The following is a 19075-nucleotide window of genomic DNA, read 5'->3' as shown; positions in this document are numbered from 1 at the left end:
CAGCAAAGAAGTGGTGTGGCGCGATCACAACGGCAATTGCACTGCACTTGCCAACATCCGGCTTGCAATGTGACATGGGCGGGCGCTGGATGCCACGGGTTTCCAGCAGAAACGCAATCAGACACCCGCCCTTGCCCCACGTTTTCCGGAAACTAGTACATCGTATGTGGTGGTTTTTTACTCTGCATCTTCAGCAACAAGCCACGGGTTAGCCACGGGTGCACTACGCTTCCCAGATGTGGTGGTGTGATCGCACCTGGAAAATCTACCTATCATCCATGTCTTCAGCGTGGCAACTTCTCCGTGTGAACGGGGCCACACTATTCCAAATGAGGTCACACCATAGGTCTATACCTACTGGCCTAGGGGCATTATCATATCAGCCATTTTATTCTCAGTCCCTTTCCTAATAATCCCCAACACAGAGTTTGGCTTTCTCACTGCTACAGCACACTGGGTTGATACTTACACTGAGCTATCTAGTAGGACCCCAAGATCATTTCCCCTTTCAGTCTCAGAAAGTTCAGACCCCATTAGCCTATACTTGAAGTGGGGATATATATTTTTGTTCCACTGTGCCTCACCTTACACTTACCAACACTGAACTTCATCTGCCATGTTGTTGCCCACTCACCCAATTTGTGGAGATCCTCCAGGAGCCCTTCACAGTTATCCTTGATTTTCTCTCCATCCTGAATACTCAGGTGCTCCAAATCATGCATGGATGGAAGCCTTCATTTGGCAGCTGCAGACCCAGAAGTCTGTAGCTTTTAATTCCTCTTGGTTCAATCCATTCAGCAAGGAGAAATAAAACCACTGTTACCACGCTCCTACTGGAGACTAGTGCTTCAAAGCATGCTTGGAAGCCTCCACTCTACCACAGGGAGCAAAGTGGGGACCTAAAGATGGAGCTTCTGCTGTCTCTCATCAGCCTTCTCTGATGCTGCTTTTGCTCCTATAACCTCACAAGATAAGTCGGGGAAAAGATGGAGGAGAACTATTGACAAAGTATGCTAATGATGATGGAGCTTTGGGAGGAGTTCCTGAATGAGGCTGTTTTTTCAGAAAATGTTTGTCCAGGTTTGCTTAAATCAGCCCCACAGTTTCTGAAGAAGCAAGAAAAGTTGGCAGGTAAGTGCTCTGTGAAATCAGACGAGCTAAGCTCGTAAACATAACAGAAGAAGAGCCCAGCTGGATCAGACAGAGTTTCTGAAGAAGTAAGAAAAGTTGACAGGTAAGTGCTCTCCAATGGTCCCTCTAGTCCAGCATCCAGCATCCTGCCAAGGTCTTCCCCTGATGTTGTTTGCTGGCTCTGGGATTCAGAGGGTTAGTGCCACTGGATGTGGGGGTTCCCCTCAGTCACCATGGCTAATAGCCATTAATATATTTATCTTCCATGTATCTATCTAATCCCGTTTTAATCCCATTATGGTGGCTTGTCCTAGTATAACTTCAGAGATCACCTGAGATGAAAAACTCTGTCTGTGGTCTTAGAATATGATACATTTTCAGTTGAATAAACGACAGAATAGGACTCTTTTTAAGGATAAAAAATGTGTGAAATCATTTGGTATAAGGTCTCTTTGTCCTTTAGAGCTGAATGAAAGGTGCTTACTGCCTTTGGGGTACATAAATGAGTGACAAAGTGCCGTGGTCTAAACTGCCTTGTCAAACTTAAGAGTCTGACATTTCCAAAGATGTTAAATTAAATGATGTTAGTGTTTTTTAGAGAGGTTACAAGGGCTGTATCTGCTTACCATTACTTGCACGTTTAACTTGCTTAACTCCTGTTATTTTCCATCAAGTAGCTTGTATTTCTGCAATACTGTGGTGTTTCTGGAGGAATGCTTCCTCTGGAAGTATTAAGCACAGACCTCAGGTAAACTGGTGTGCACTTATAAGAGTCCATCCCCGACATCTATAATTGAAGGATTGGTTTGGAATGCTCCTTTACCTGAGACACTAGAAACTGAGTGTAAGGTATCTTCTTACACCTACCTGCAGGGCAGTTGTCTCAAAGTATTTTATTATCTAATGCGGTCTTCATCAAAGAAATGGCAAGTTATTTTCAGGACAAGTGGGGAAGGAGAAACAGGCAAAGCTGGAAATGTGAAGGTAGGGAGGATACATTTTAATTTTCCCTTTCCCCCAAGGTGCTTAGTGCACACAGCATACTTTTGTCTGTTGGCAGAGTTATTATTGAAATAATCTTGTGATAGTGTCTGGAATCCCTAGCTGATAGCAGCAAATCAGCACGTAAACGCAAGAGTTAACAAAAAAAGTGTGAGAATGAAGCTAGAGTCCAGCAGTAGCCCCAAGACAAGGAGGTAAATGTAACTGTTCATGCTAAGAAACTGCATTCCAGAGCTTTCTGGTAAGGAAAGCTGGCCAGGGCCAATGCATCTCCTCTCACCTTTGTGTCCCAGGTACAAGGCTGAGATGATTTCGAGAGTCGGATTTGTTTGGTTACTTTGACCTAAAGCTGTGTGTACTCAGGGTTTCCAAATCTGATTTGGGAAATATGCGGCGCATAGACATGCTATTGCTTTGCATGATCATTATAGTATTTTTATAAGGCTACTCTGCAGCTAATATAAATCTGATGACTTTATGACAGTTACCAATCGCTATGAGCATAGGAAGGATAGGCTACAGAAAATCTGATTGTGCTGAGAATCTGCCACCCTTCTCTGACCATTTTGGCTGCTGTTGGCTGAAACCTGGGGCGATTTCTCACTAGAGCTGCCTCGCAGCACAGCGCTGTTTGCCCCAACACAAACATGTCAATTTCACAACCGGGGCTGCGGGGCTGCATTTGACTCGGGGCTTCGCCCGATTTCCTCCGCAGTTTCATGATCCTCAAAAACCAGGATCACAAAACTGTGGAGGAATTCGGGCGAAGCCCCGGGTCAAAATGCAGCCCCGGAGCTTCCGGTGTGAAATTGACATGTTTGTGTCGGGGCAAACGGCGCTGTGCTGCAAGGCACCTCTAGTGAGAAATCGCCCCTGAAGTAGCGTCTTCTCTGTTTCGGCACAGTTTTCTAGTGCCAGGACACTGAAGCCCTTTCTAATCTCATTGAAACTCACTTCAAAACGCTCCTGCAATTTTTTTTTTAATCATACCTAGTTTATACTCGAGTGCTTACAGGAACTTTGCTTTTGTCTTTTTCTGCTAGTTTAATCTTGTTGCTGCTTTCCTTCTTTGAGCCCATGCGGCTCTATGACAGCTTTGGAGGGGATTAGCAGTTCCTCCCCCCCCCCCAAGTCTTGAGTGATTTAAAAAATGGAAAAAAAGCCCACCCTAAAACATTAACTCGCTAACATAACTCATTGCACTTCAAAATCCTGTCATTCACCATCTCTCTGATACTGCTTCTGGAATCCGGATGTATTTGGTGGATGCTTTATCATCAGTAATGAAATATCTGTGTAAATCTCATTAAAGATTTACAGGCCAAGGTCTAATGAAGCAGTTATATAACAGCCAGCGAAAAAGTTTGCTATGCATGCCGCCAAATTTTAGGATTAAAACTTAATCCTGCATTACCCTTGCTTCTTGAAGTGTGGAAAAGTTACCCAAAAGGTTTCAGCTTATTTCAACAAATAAACTGTTCAGATTGCCTGCATACCTGGGCTGCAGACAAATTCTTTCCTCCTAGTGTTTGTGAAAAGTACTCAGAAACGTGGAGTGATTTCAGCAAGAGTACTTTATTTAAGCAGGAACAAGACAAAGTAAGCCGGCTCGCAGGCCGGTATATATGCACAGAAAACCCACCACCAAAACACACCCCCTATTTCCCTATAGGCTATTTACAGTAGCCGAGAGTCCCATAGGCTCTAGGCTGCGGACCTGGCCCTCTGATAGGTGCGGGCTAGGATCCGCTGTTCTATTGTTCTCTAGAGCGAAGCTTCAGGCTTTGCTAGACCGCATGGCATTACCGCGCACGTGGTAATGGCGGAGTACATTACAGTTTGCGAAACAAATTTTAAAAACAATAATGATTTGAGACTTTGTCCTAACAGTACTGACTGATAACCTGTGGTTAACTTTTTATCTTTAACTTTCTGATGAATCAGCACAAAGCCCTACAAAACGGTAGCTCAGCTAGTTACAGCAAAAAAATTGAGTCCAGTGGCACCTTTAAGACCAACAAAGTTTAATTCTGGGCACAAGCTTTCGTGTGGCATGCTTTCTGGGCTTCTTGCAGGATCTCTCTGAGCTCCTGCACCTTCTGGTTCATAGCAGAAGGTACAAGGGTTCAGCATGCCAACTAGGGTTGCCAGGCTTAAACCTTAGAGTTTTGCCCAAAGACTAGAGCATCACCACAATGACATCAGTTCCCGGTGACATCATTGCAGTGCATGCACACTTTGCACATGGGGCAGAAGCTCCAGGAAGGGCCCATCTATCCCCCCTGCCAGCAGAAACATAGGACCTGGGAACTTTGGGTTAGGAAATTCCTGGAGATTTGGGGATGGAGCCTGGGGAGGGTGCAGTGTGGGTAGGGGAGGGACCTCAGCAAGATGATGTTGTTGATGATGATGATGATGATGATGATGATGATTTAATTTAGTTTATAGCCCACTCTTCTGAAGACCGACTCAGAGCAGGTAACATCAGTTTAGAAATATACAATTAAAATGTCCAAATAATACCATAGAGTCCACTGTCCAAAGCAGCCATTTTCTCTAAGGGGATCTCTGTAGTTTAGAGATAAATTGTCATTCCTGGATATCTCCAGGTCCCACCTGGAGGTTGATGACTTTAATAGGCTGGAGAGCAGATTATCTTACTTTCAGGATTATTTTCCCCCCCAGTAGTGGGAGAAGAGCATTCTACATTTGGAGTCATCCTTTTGAGTAAATATGGTATTTCAGACATCTCTACCTCAGCTCTGCTTTCTCCCCTCACTGAACTTCCTTTCCTTTTGATTTTTCCCCTCCTCTTTCCTCCCCTTGTCCTGTCTTCACTAACATTGCCAGAGTAGAGGAAGATCCTGTCTTACCTTTATCCCTTGTATAGTACCTTCACTTTAAGGAATTATATGATACACCTATTGATCCATCTTTCATTTTATGGATCTCTAGATGGTACTGTCCCTCGGGCTTTTCCCCCTAACTTCTCACTTCTGTGGGATAATAATTCTTTTCCATGGCACAAGGCTGTTTAAGAATTACCGAGAACCAGCATAATCATGATAAGGTAACACAGGAAAGCTGTAAGATACGGCATTTGCTGTGAGGAATGCAGCTTAGAGATTGTGTGTTTGATTCTGAATATCCACTGTAGCTGAACACTGTAACCTGCTTGGTGTATTACTGTCACTCGAAGAAGCCTTGATCAGCTCTCCTATGAGGTGGCTATGAAATGGACAATGACTCACTAGGTAGATTGCCCCTCATTACATGAAGAGCTTCCTTCCTTGCTCAAAAGCAGCTCCTCTCAGAGGGGGAAATGGCTATGAGGCATCCTGTGGAATGGCATGAAGAATTGCCTCAGGAATGCATTTCTCGAAATGTGCCATGCAAAGATCCTCAAGTTGTCAAGGGACTGACATGTCTGGTTCCCTTGATAAGTACATCGCACAAGGTGGCTGAATTAAAGGCACCTTAAATGAATAATCACTGGGGTTTTCAGCCGATTAGTAGATACATTTGCTGGCTAAATTCTACCGTTCTTTTCTACTGAAGTGTTCCTCTCACACACAGACACCCCTAACCCAGAAGGTAGTCAGATGTCCTCCAACATCCACGTTGGGCTCAGTTCAGACTTTGCCCTTTTTGAATTAAAATTTTTGATGTCTGCTTAAAAATCTCCACCCACCCCCATCTCTTTTCACAGATCTGTTTGTTTTATGGTAGCAGTTTTTAAATTGAAGGATGTGTTTATTTTGTTTTGAGTGGAATTTTGCCTCTTTATGAATGTATGTGAGCTGCTTTGGTGACTGATAAAAAAGCAGGATACAAATCCAATAAATAAAACAAAGCTGCCACCAGACAGGTGGAGGCAGTCCATGCAATAAAGTAGTTAATGCATTACACCCTTTATTTAGAACCATATGTTTTAATGATATGTAGAGCAGCACTTGGTTTTCTTAATAATAATAACAATAACAATAACAATAATAATAATAATAATAAACTCACACAACCATTCACGACCATCCCATAACTCCCTTAATGTTCACATTGCAACTTAAACCACCAATGTCACCCAAATTCCAATTTCATACAGCTTTTAAAGCAATAATAGCTCTTGAATAAAAACTGTTTTTTAATTTGTTTGTCCTTGTTTTAATTGTCCTATATCTTCTACCCGAAGGCAGCAGTTCAAACAGGGAGTGTTCAGGGTGTGACAAATCCTGCAGAAGCATGGCTGATTGTGTTGCATTGGGATATAGTCACCCCAAGATGACTTTTTGGTGAACATTTGCTTTGCCTTACATCACAAAGAAAAACCCATTGCACATTTCCAGGAAAGTGATGTCCTACACTTTGTCTCCAATCTGTCAGAGGCCTCAAGCCAGCATAATCTCCTAGCCCTTAAGAGACCATATAATTGCTTCAGTTTTTAATGCTGAATTTTAATTCATTTTTTTAATGTTTTGTGTAATCAGGGCCGACTTCCCCATTAGGCACAGCAGGAACAGTGCCTAGGGTCCCCAATACTTTTAGGGGCCCATGAAAATGTTTTAATTCCTTTTAAAATCAGAAGAAGAAAAAAGGAAATGTTAGAGTCGAAGAAAATGTTTTAATTCTTTCCTCACATGAGAAAAAAAAATATGAAATTTTAGGGCCCATGAAAACCTATTCAATTTTGGCTAAAATGGGGGGGGGGGCTAAAATGTTGAAGTATTTCAAGTTATATCAAAACAATTTTTAATACTGATATTATTATGGTGGGAGGGGCCCACAAAGGCAAAAGTGCCTAGGGCCCATGAAAGTCATAATGCGGCCGTGTGTGTAATGTTTAACTTATGTAAAGGTACATTTCTGTAGTTTTCTGAGGGGATGTGCATTTTGCTGCCTCCTAGCCTTCCTTATTTTCACTGCCACCAGAGGCTCTCACTTTTGAAGTCTTTGTTGGAGCCCTCAGAAAGGATGGCTTAGTTGTATATGGTAGAATGGCAGAGGAGTCAGCGCATGGGAGGTGCCTCTGAGGTAAAAGGGGATCCTTTAAAATAAACAGTTGTTTTTCTTAATCAGGAATAGAGTTTATAAGTAAAACAGCATAATGGATTCTGTAATGGTTTCAAATAGGAACAAAAGAGTAATGGTTCTTGAAATAGACATAGCTAGTCACACAAGCTTATTTTCTCATTGCCACTTTAAACCAAGTTTAACTTCCGAACTTGCCAGCCAGGCTAATAACGTCCACACAGATAATTTTCCTTACTTGCTACTTAGGCTCATATCCTCCCCACAGATTAACTTCCCTAGGGATGCCAGCCTCCAGGTGGAACCTGAGGATATCTTGGAATTACAGCTCATCTCCAAACTACAAAGATCAGTTTCCCTGGAGAAAATGGATGGTTTGGAGGGTGCACTCTATGGCATTGTATCTTGCGGAGGTCCCTGTTCTCCCCAGGCTCCCTCCCCATATCTCCAGGAATTTCCCATCCTGGATATGGCAATCTTACCCCCTACCCCCCTCCTGTGGCGGGGGAGGGGGGGCTGGCAACCCTAAACCCAGGCTAATAAAATCTAAAGGTAAAGGTTCCCTTGCTCGAAAGCCAGTCGAGTCCGACTCTAGGGTTGTGGTGCTCATCTCCATTTCAAAGTCGAAGAGCCAGCGCTGTCCAAAGACGTTTCCATGTTCATGTGGCCGGCATGACTAAACGCCGAGGCGCACGGAACGCTGTTACCTTCCCACCTGAGTGGTACCTATTTATCTACTTGCAATGTCTTGCTTTCGAACTGCTAGGTTGGCAGGAGCTGGAACTAGAGACGGGAGCTCACTCCGTCATGTGGCACCCAGGTCTCGAACTGCTGAACTACTGACCTTCCACAGCCTGCAGTTCAGCGTCTTAACCACTTGAGCCACCGCAGCTCCCTACACATAAAATCTACACAGCCTTATTTTCCTCAGTTGCCACTTAGGCCACACAGAATGCAGATTTCTCTCAACCTCTATAGCACCTCACTCAAGCTCCTTTCTCTACACACACTATTCTGCACACACCGCATAGACAAACTCTCACTCAAAGCCTCTCTCTTAACAAAACAATCAAATCTGCCCCCTAGGGTACAGCTGCCATTCAGTCCTATCACACTTCACTCACCCATCCAGCCCTCCTTTTTTGTGCTCTGCCGGCCTATATTTTTGCAACATTTAAAACTCTGCGATAAAAATAGAGAAATAAAACACACACAGTATTTACATTGCAAAAGACCACACTTTGGTTTTATTGCTTTTATTTTGTAAGCTGCCTTGGGTGGCATCACATTTTTTCCTAAATAAAACATATGAATTCCTCCCCTTTCCTCTGGGAAAACGTCTTGTTAATTATACCAGATTCATTACAAAAACCTAATCTTCCAGCCAGATCATCCTTATATTTTAGTCTATACAAAACAGTAAATCCAGGACGTAACCAGTGTTCCCTCTAAGCTGAGTTAGTGTGAGCTAGCTCGCAGTTTTTTAGCCTCCGGCTCACACATTTTTGTCTTAGCTCAGGAAGGACGGCTCCGGAGCAAACTAATGTGTGCAGTAGCCAAATCACTCGCTCACAGCTTTAATGCAAATAGCTCACAAAGTAGAAATGTTGCTCACAAGACTCCATAGCTTAGAGGGAACATTGGACGTAACCCTGTTCGTATGTGAGGCTTGCTATGAAGATGAGCAGCCCCAAGGTTGTTACCTCACCTAACACAATTTTTTTCAGTGTGGTCATTTCACTCTTCAGCCATGAAACATTGAGTGTTGTTGTATAATCAAATGCTGAGAGATCAATTGGTGTGTGTGAATGTGCAAATAATTCCTTTTCTGCTTAGTACACTGTCAAAATGTGTGTTAGCAGCAGCAAGGTAATGGAGCCCATCTTCTGCTGTGCTTAAATTTTCCTGTTAAAAAGTTGATGAGCAATGGACTGGAGGACATGTTCAGCACGTAAGCAGCTTCCTCTGGTGTAGCTTTATGATGTAGCTAAGAAAGAAGTCAGGGAATATCAATAACAGAGGTCTGAAGGTAGTTTGCATTGACTTGACTGCACCTGGACCCAGTAATGTTTAGAGAACTTTGTAAGAGTCAATGAGTAAGAAAAGAAGTTGCAATGAAATGGCAATGTGGCCACTTTAAGGAATTTATTGAAATGACAAGTCTGCATTATGATGCCTTTTGTGGTTTGACAGCACTGTGCATTTGATTCGATTTCCAAGTTTATGTAGTTCCATCTTTGAGCACATCTGCATCGGATCTTATTGTGCTTTGGTCTAATGTTGGCCCCGGCCACATGGGCCGGATAACGCGGGGGGAGGCAAGGCTATTTGCGCTGCCGCAATTAGAGCCACCAGAACGTGATCCCACGCATTGGTGGCACGCCATGGTTCCTTCCCTCTGCGCCTGCGCGTCAACAAGGGGTTGGAGGGAAAAGCCGTGCGCCGGCACAATCACACCGAGGAAGTCCGGAGGCAGCATGTGGCAAACCATTTGCTAGTACCTTCAAGGAGGTAGTTTTTTATCGTGCATTTTCGGTGGTACGCCATGTGTTGGCCACGGGTTAGATGTTGCGGTGTGATCACGCCCGGAAAATCTCTCCCTATGCCCACTTCCTGACCACTGAAAACTAAAATGGAGCTCTTACTACATGTAATAGACTCTGATTCTCCTTCATTGCAATGCATGGGACTCTGAGCCATTTAAAGCAAGGAAAGCCTAGAAATCTGCGCTAAAACACCCTGCATTATTCTAAAAATAGAAACTGCCAAATCTGCTTTCAGAATGGATTATGGAAATCAAATGAATTTACATATCATTGTTCAGCTTGGCTGTGTTGTTCTGGATGGTTTTGCAGAATGTTTGCTGTGTTTTGTTTTCACTTTGCTTTCTCATGGATTGGAGTAAAGAGAAAAGGTTAAGACTCCCAGTCCTTGGAAAACAAGCATGTCAGGGATTTGGAAAGTTGGATGCTGGAAAGATAACAATTCTAGTTCTTCACATGCAGGATTTTTTTTAACTGTGCAAGGGGGACTATTCAGCCATGTAATTCCCCATATCTCCATTCTGAAATGGTATGGTGATGGGAAATGCCATCAAGTTACAATTGACATGGCGACCCTGTAGGGTTTTCAAGGCAAGAGACATTCAGAGGTGGCTTGCCATTGCCTGCCTCTGCATAGTGACCCTGAACTTTCTTGCTGGACTCCCATCCAAATACTAACAAGGGCCCAACCCTGCTTAGCTTCCAATATCTGATGAGTTTGGGCAAGCCTGGGTCATTCAATGTCATGGGAAAGTGGTATAGTCCCCCCAAAATATACTACGTGCTTCTTTCCCCCTGACTGGCTCTCTTTGTTAAAGTTTACTTGCTCCCTCACTGGCTGTCTCCACTGAACCATGAGTACAGACATTAGCATGCAGAGACCTTGGGGACCACTTGACCCTACTGCATTTGGGCCCTCATTCAACCTAGTGCAATGCTTTACTTTCGCAGGCAAGGGTGTCTTGCTTGGCTGTTGAAGCCACTGGAGGGGGGGTACCACCCTGCTGGAGCTCCCCCACTCCTCTGGCAGTGCCATGTGAAGCAGGTGGGAGCCACCACTGCTGTGAGTTCACAGCTATGGGGGGAAGGTCAACAAGCTTCTGCCTCACAGGAGCCAGTGGCATGAAGACTCCAGCCTTATGATCTGGAAAGCTGCTTTTTGAACATTCCTAGTTATGTATGTGGCGCTCACAGGTGTACCTTGTATGCTTATAGACATCATGTTGGTCACACATAGATGGGGCCAGGGCCTGTGTGCTCATTCCCACTTCCTCTCCCTTTCTACCTATGGTGATTTCAGCTAGGGTTACCAGATGTCTTCTTTTTAGAGAATATGTCCTCTTTTTTGGTGCCTGTCCTCTTATGGTCTCATTAAAAAAAACTTGATGAAAATGTGTTGTAAGGTTAGGAATATTCTTAGTGAGTAGCAATTATCACAGCTTAAATAGTAAGGGTATTTAAAATGAGATTTGTCATAGTGATCACTTGTTTGTAGGAGTCAGTTGGGAAGTATGTTTTATTTTTTTGCTTTTCAAAATATTTTAGCAGTATTTCAACATATGGATGACATCTAAGAAGGCCATTGAGTCAAACCATTGCACTGTGTACACTGAATGGCCCTTAAGGGTCTTGTGCAGAGAACAGTCTAGAAATGAAGATACTAGGACTTGAACTTTGGATCTTCTCCATGTAATACATATGTTCTACCACTAGGTCCCCTCTTTGTTTTGGCAGGGGGATTTGGGGGATGTTCCAGGGGTCAGCAGGGACGTCGTGCAGTCTTATAAAGCAGCTCTTTGGGCATGGTGATTTATAGCCATGGAGATATTCTTATATTGGGATGGGGGGTATTGCTGCATTGGTCAAGTCCCAAAAAGAGAATATGTCCATAAGAGGAGTGAAATAGATTGTGTAGGAAAAGTGTATTTAAAAAGATCATCAAGAGAAAAGAGCACTTGAAGAAAGAAATTAAAAATTGTGTAGCTGTTCCCCTGTGCAGCCAACCAATCAGCAGTAGCTATATTGGCTGAGGAATAGAGTCGATAGCCTTTGAGAATCTACAGCAAATCAGCCAGAAATCAGTAGACATTTTGCCTGTCCCTCAGTGGAACAAAAATATCCTAAGCAGCAGCAAAGAATGCAGGAATAAAGGAACATTGGCTGCTCGCCCTTTGAAAATATAAAAGCCAGCAGTTATTTGGATCTGTCTTTAGCACTAATTGGAACACATGGGGCCCTTGTAAGGCGGAGAGCAATGTACCGTCTAGAATTAATCTCCAGCTTTGCTTAATATAAGGACCACCATTTTTTCTTCTTTCTTTCTTCTGCTTTCCACCTTACTAGAGATCTTGCAGATGCTTGGATTTTCCCCCCTAAAGGACCAGCATAGCCGCTGACATTCCTTTTGACTGAATGCATCTGAACCAAGATTTTTAAAAATAGATTACACTTTTCTTTCTGATTTTTTGGGGAAAACTCAGGGAGGGTTATAGATAGTCAATGTTCTATAGTGTTCAGAAGGTTTAACTTGCTATGAAGAGCGTGTTTGAAGTTAGTAGTAGTAGCATTTATTGTATGTGGCCAAAGGCCGTTACAATCAGTCATAGAGAACATAAAATCTGAATCATAAACAGCATTGTTAAAACAACCAAACCTAAAAGTGCTTATCAAGTTAAATAAACATCTCACCCAACAGATACAACTTTGGTTTCTATTTTCTTGACTGCTAAGACAAATGACAACACTATATGAGGTGAACAGGTAAGTATCTATGATAAGAAAAATCTGCTTCTCTATTTGGGAGGAAAGTTAAAGTCCTTCAGAGATGCTGCAAGAGATTTGGCTCTAAACTCTTTTTTATAAGTGGGGGCAAGAGAGAAGGCAATGAGACAGATCCTTTAGAGTGGGAGCATCACAGATACCTAAGCACAAATCAATTTGGTTTGGGGAGTAACGGCCAACAAGCAATGTTGGAAGTAGGGACGTTGGAAGTAGGGGCCCATTCGGACCCCTTTCGGGCTGCTGCAGGCCGATACAGATTCTCTGTTCTGAATCCACTTGCCGCCGAATTGCCGCTTGAGCCTCTCCCCAAGATACTAACAAAGGTTGAAGAGCATTGGACCAGGGGTCCAATTCTACGGGCCCCCAAACAGGTTGCCCCTATCCCCTCCATTGTTCTCTATGGTGGGAAAATCTGTTTGAGGGCCCGTAGAATTGGACCCCCTGGTCCAATGCTCTTCAAACTTGGTTGGTACCTTGGGGAGAGGCTCCAGCAGCTACCCTGAGAGTTTGGAGTTTCTCCCTCAAGCCCCCTCCCCTCCACCCCCCAGAATATACCCTATGTTTTCACAATTTACTTCAATGGCCCATAGGATATAATGGGACTGAAATTGACATTCGGTTGGCCAAAAGACTCCCAAATTGGCTAGTAATGATGAAACTGACATGTGGGAGTCTTACTGCCAGCCGAAATTGATTCTGCCTGATTCTGCAGAATGTGAATGGGCCAAATTTTATTTTATTTTTTGCACATCCCTAGCTGGAAGCCTGTTTAGCTTCTCCAGTGTAAAGCAACAGAAATGCCAGAGACAAAAGGTCATGCACAGAAGAGTCCACTAGCTTCCTTTAAAAATAAAATTAAACAAAACTTGGAGCCCACTTGTCTGTCAAAAATCAGAGACTTCTATCCAGGACCCTGAGGTACAGGATATGTAAATAATTAAAATCCTTCTTCATGAGTAATTTAAATTTTATTCTGAGGTGATACCTGAACCAAGCATGTCCCGGAGGTTTTTATGGAGTTAACCAATTCAGTCAGATTTAAATAATAAATAACAACATATAAGATTTCATAGGGAATTTAACAATGAGGTACCAGAGAGGAAACAGGGAGAATTTTTGTGGTGACTGAATATCCACTAGGGGAGTACAATATTTTTTTTCTGTTTTGCGGTTTGTTTGTTTTTTGGAAAACCGCCCCCCCCCCCTTAACTGTGATTTCTGAAAAATCCCAGATTTCAATACTGGCAAAGTATTTGGAGCTGGGATTTTTCAGAAATCCCCCTTTTTTTTTTGAGTCCAGTAGACCCAAGATAGGGGGGGGGAAAAAAAACAGGGGGAAAATTCAAGGGGCAGCAAAGCCTCAAAACACACCTGAGCAGTGGGAGCACATTGCTCCCACCACTCAGCTGTTTTCCATGATTTTTTTCTGCAGTCCCTTAAACCAGACTACTTTAAAGGGACTGCAGAAGGTACAAGGAGAAACAGCTGAAAGGTGAGGAGCAGTCTCCTTGCCTCATGGCTGTTTTCCTCTAACTTCACGGTTCCCGAAAATATTCAGGATTTTTTTCAGTTTTCTCAGAAATCCTGGATACTTTTTGGGATGCTGAAATATACTTGAAAAATACATATAAGGTATTTTTGGGTATATTTTTGGCTTGTGAAGATCCAAATGCACACCCCTGGTATGCACTGATACAGGAATGGTTCTTGTGCGATAGCTCATAGGGACTTGTAATGCCTAAGATGCATTCCACTCCAAAATAACACAAATAGTAGCAGGCCATTTATACACTGAATACAAATGGGAGGTGTGTTGTAAAATGGGACCCATGTGGTAGAAAATGTACCCAGACCTCTTTATCTTGCTGAAAACAATTAAAACAGTGAGCCAGATTTGAGGGAGGCCTATGAAAATGAGTTATATTGTCAAACTTCTATTAGATATTTATCTGCATAATTTATTTATAATCTGCCTATTTCACTGAGATTCAAGGAAGATTAAATTAATGCTATTGATAGGAAGAGACCTCTAGTAAGCAATGCAATAGCGCTAGGATGACAGAAATCTGAAATAAAGCATAAAATGTTAGACACGATACATTAAAAATACAGCAAATGGTATTACATAAGAACAAAGCAGTGGGTGTATGATAATACATACAGAAAACAAATAATACATAGTGTATACAGTGGAATAGTTCACAGTTCTGTTTCTTTGATAAAAGGGCCTTCCCATAATATTTGGTTAGCTCTATTATCTTTATAAAAAGGCCTTCCTCAACCATTCCATTTTACATAGTTTACACAATGACAGAAGAATGGAAGTGTCTTTGGCCACCTCAGGCAGGCCATTATACAAGGTAAAGACCACAACAGAAAATGCATGTTTATGGGTGGCTGTTGCCCATATACAGTGTTGCATCTGCAGAAGGACCTGCTCATATTTATTTATTTTATTTATATATATTTGGATTTATATCCCACCCTAGAAGCATAGAAGGAGAGGTGGTTAGGTAGGTGTTGCATCTTTGTCTTGCTGGGTTTCAGTTTCAATGTTTCAGGACCAGGACCAGGAGATTTTGGTAGACCAATTTAGAGCTGGGTGTCATCAGCATATTAATGACACCCAGTTCCAACATTATATGGTTTCTCCAAAGTGTTTTTCATAAAATTTAAATAGCACAGGGAATAGGACTACACCCGGAGGAACCCCACGGGGCAAATGCCACATTTACTACACTTGGACCCTGATGGCAGCCCTTTGAGTATGAGCAGAGGTCATTTCGGGGGGGAACGCAGTTCCCCCGGGTGAGGTGCAGGGGGCGGGGCACATGATGAAGCCCCGCCCCCTGCTTCCGGCCGCCCCGCTTCCAGCCCTCATTCAGCCAGGAGGAGGCAGGAGAAGAGGGAGGGTAAGTTGCTTCCTCCCCACCTCTCCCCACCCCTGCCTGCCTGGGGCCAGGGAGGGCCTTGGCAGGGCTTCCTCGCACTCCCGCTGGCCTTGCAGGTCCACTGCCGGGCCCCTGATGTCAGGGGGTGTGGCATATGCTAATGAGTTATGCTAATGAGTTCCCCTAGCTCTTTTTCTACAAAATGACCCCTGAGTATGAGTGAATGAATGAATGAATGAATGAATGAATGAACGAACGAACGAACAAACTTTGCTCAGTGGAATGGTAGAATAAGAATAGGCTTTACCCTAACCTGTGTCCTTTTTCATGCATTCATGTGTTGGGCCTGTCACGAGTTGCTTTCCAAGACTGTGGAGGAAATCAGCTTTTCTGGAACCATGGGTCATGGAGTTATAGAACTAGTATATTTAGGAGTTCCCTATCATTCTCGTTCATTGCTGTCTGACAGCAGATTACATATTTTACCTATCGCACAGAAAAGCAATTCTGATGAGACCCATTTGTAGATCTGTCAGTGTCCCTGGGGATCTTGGCAACTGCCTTGTAAATATAACCAGAGTTAGGTGTATTCAAACCACCATTTTGTTTTTCCCAGGGGAGAAAGGCATGGGGTTTAGCATGGTTGAAATTTTATATCTGCTTAGCCACATATGACAGTGTTGAACAATTCAAGAGTTTCAAGAAACATGCAAGCATTGCACATGCATTAAATATTCTATGTAAATGCAAAATAATGTTAAAATTATGCTTACTATATCACAACTCATCATTGCTAAAAGCAGAAACCAAGGTGGTAGACAGTCTTTCGAAATTTGGTTGTTATGTTGTCAGTCCAGTATGGCTGAAGGAACTTTTGTTAGATGGTTGTTTGCAAATGTATAGATTTTACAGGCTTCATCACAGGGTTCAGTTATTGACAGTATTATGTTGTGCCAAAACCTAAGTCGCACATCAGGTGTTTTTCAGTTGAGGGTTCTTTGTTCCTCACAGTTTCTTCTAGGACTCAGCTCTGATACACATTCAACACATTGAGAACCTGGTCCTCCTGGAATCCTAATACTTCCATTACTACAGTGGGTGTTTCTGTAGCTGTGGTTTTATGGCTTGGACAGCCATCACTGATTATATCAATCATAAATGAGTTTACAAGAAAGGCAAACAGATGTTAACATCTGGAAGTCTTCAACCTGGCCAGAAAATCATCAAGCAATCCTTGTAGTAAAAGTAAAGGTAAAGGTTCCCTTGCTTGAAAGCCAGTCGAGTCCAACTCTAGGGTTGCGGTGCTCATCTCCGTTTCAAAGCCAAAGAGCCAGCGCTGTCCGAAGACATTTCCGTGGTCATGTGGCCGGCATGACTAAACACCAAGGTGCACGGAACGCTGTTACCTTCCCACCGAAGTGGTACCTATTTATCTACTTGCAATTTCTTGCTTTCGAACTGCTAGGTTGGCAGAAGCTGGAATTAGAGATGGGAACCCACTCCGTCATGCAGCAGCTCGGGTCTCGAACTGCTGAACTACTGACCTTCCACAGCCTGCAGTTCAGCGTCTTAACCACTTGAGCCACTGCAGCTCAATTTACACTTGTAATTTACATTTAAATTCCTTAAAAATTTAATCTACCACTTAACATTGAGGAGGCATGGTTATCCTCTTCTAGAAAAGGAGCAAGTAGTTCAAATTTCTTGATACTATGTCTGTTTACAGAAGATTTATCTTATTCCGGAAGCTGAAGATTGTCTGTTTAAGTTCAAAAATAATTCCATCTTTCCCATGGAGTAGCAAATTGAGAGTTTATAGATGATGTGTAATATCAGTGAAAAACTTCAGATTCTGCATCCATTCTTCATTGTGCTGTGCTGTTCATCCTCTTTAAGGAAAGTACTAATAGGCTCCAACAGTTCCACAAACTTATTTGAGACTTCACTGCCTGATAACTGGCTACTTCACAATGCAGTAGAAAAAGAGATGAGTGGGTATGTCTTCTAGATCTAGCTCTTCAATGAAATCTTTGAACTGATGAGTGGTCCCCCTGTTCAAGTGGATGAACTGACAATTGCCAGAACTGTTTTCATAACGTTGACATATTTGAAGCATTTGACAACAAGATATTAATGATGGATGATGTAATGAACAGGAAGAAACTCAGAACATTTGAGATGAGTTTTCAAGAGTTCAATAAGGCCTTCCATTCTTCTCACCATTGCTTATGCTCCATCTGTTGCAACACTTACAAATTATCCAGTGGTACACTGGCATCTGTTAATGCTTTGTCAAGTACATTCTTTACATCAGCATCATGCGTTATTTTCTTTTAGTGCTGCCAAGTCCAACATTTCCTTTTACAGTTATAACTAATGAAACACGGTGAACAAAGTTTGCAAATTCAAGTCTATTCTGCATATGTGTGGATCTATCTACAGTGTGGTTAAATGCTGGAGAATTCTACCTTATTTACATCATCTGTTCTGATTTGGGAGACACATCACTCTTGTATGTTGCAATACTGGATTTTATAATTATTTATTTATTTCTTAGATTTATACCCCATCCTCCCCGAGGGCTCAGGGTTAGGTGCAGTGGTTAAGTGCGTGGACTCTAATCTGGGAGAACCGGGTTTGATTCCCCACTCTTCCACTTGCACCTGGCTGGATGACCTTGGGCAAGCTGTAATTCTGATAAGAGCTGTTCTTGAAAAAGAGCAGTTTCTGTCAAGAGCTCTCTCGGCCCCACCTACCTCACAGGGTGTCTGTTGTGGGGAGGGAAAGGGAAAGGAGTTTGTAAGCCGCTCTGAGACACCTCTAGGTAGTGAAGGACGGGGTATAAATCCAATCTCTACTCCCGGGGGAGGCTGAGCACTTTCCTGAAAATTTCGGCGGGGGCTGAAGCCCCACCGCCCCCACGAAGATTACGCCTATGATGTGACTGGAATCCACGCAGTGGCGTTTCACTTAGCACTGTCATCCCTTCTCAATCCAGGGTCGTGTCGCACCCCGATGGTACCCACATGAATGGTGGTGGTGGGTGCGATGGTGTAAAAATGACGAAGATGGAATAGTGGTGGCGGCGACTCCTACTCAAAAGCCTGGCGAAAGAGCTCCGTTTTACAGATGTTCTTTGGGCTCTACACCTACATTTGAAATATAATTATTGAGAAATTCTCTATCGGAGTTCAGACATTTGGCACAAGCAATATTCTGTGTCAGAACAAAAACTGGGTCCTGCTCTTTGGTCAGTGTCTCTACCGAATGCTGAAAGTAATATGTGTGGGTTGCTTAGGCATGTTTAGGCCTGATTTTAAGGTGCACAGCTGAATACCCTCCTGGATCAGTTTCTGAGATTTGTTTCACAATGGCCTTTCCTCTGTGATGCCTGAGGAAGCTAAGGCATAGTATGCAGCTAAGCCATAGCAGGAGTTTGCCTCCTTAAAGAGTGACTGCAAAACATCTTCCCATTCTGGATTTAAAACTTTGATATTCTTCATATTTGTGTTTTCTCCAGTGTGATGATGTCATGCTTTCACAGGAACCTTCCATGAGTCAAAGACAGAATTAGAGGTGGGATTAGAGACCCCATTATGTGCTCCAGCATCAGAGTAGAAAGGGTACATTGTAGAGTTGTGAGACATCTACCATTGCCAATACAGAATTCTCATGCAAGATCCTTTTTGGATACTGCAAACA

General features: G+C 43.0%; 1 protein-coding gene across 1 annotated transcript in view; it reads left to right on the top strand.

Annotated features, from left to right (window-relative positions):
* Window positions 1-1022: 1022 nt before the first annotated feature.
* The window catches only part of CSMD3 (CUB and Sushi multiple domains 3), a 796050-nt gene continuing 777997 nt past the window's right edge, over window positions 1023-19075 (top strand). Inside the window, exon 1 of the mRNA XM_015417873.1 lies at window positions 1023-1131. Within this exon, the coding sequence (XP_015273359.1) occupies window positions 1023-1131 (109 nt within the window). The remainder of the gene's footprint in view (window positions 1132-19075) is intronic.

The sequence above is a fragment of the Gekko japonicus genome, unplaced genomic scaffold, assembly GCF_001447785.1.
Source record: "Gekko japonicus isolate JY-2015 unplaced genomic scaffold, Gekko_japonicus_V1.1 scaffold449, whole genome shotgun sequence".
Taxonomy (NCBI): Eukaryota; Metazoa; Chordata; class Lepidosauria; order Squamata; family Gekkonidae; genus Gekko; species Gekko japonicus.
This window is presented reverse-complemented; position numbering and strand designations above follow the sequence as displayed.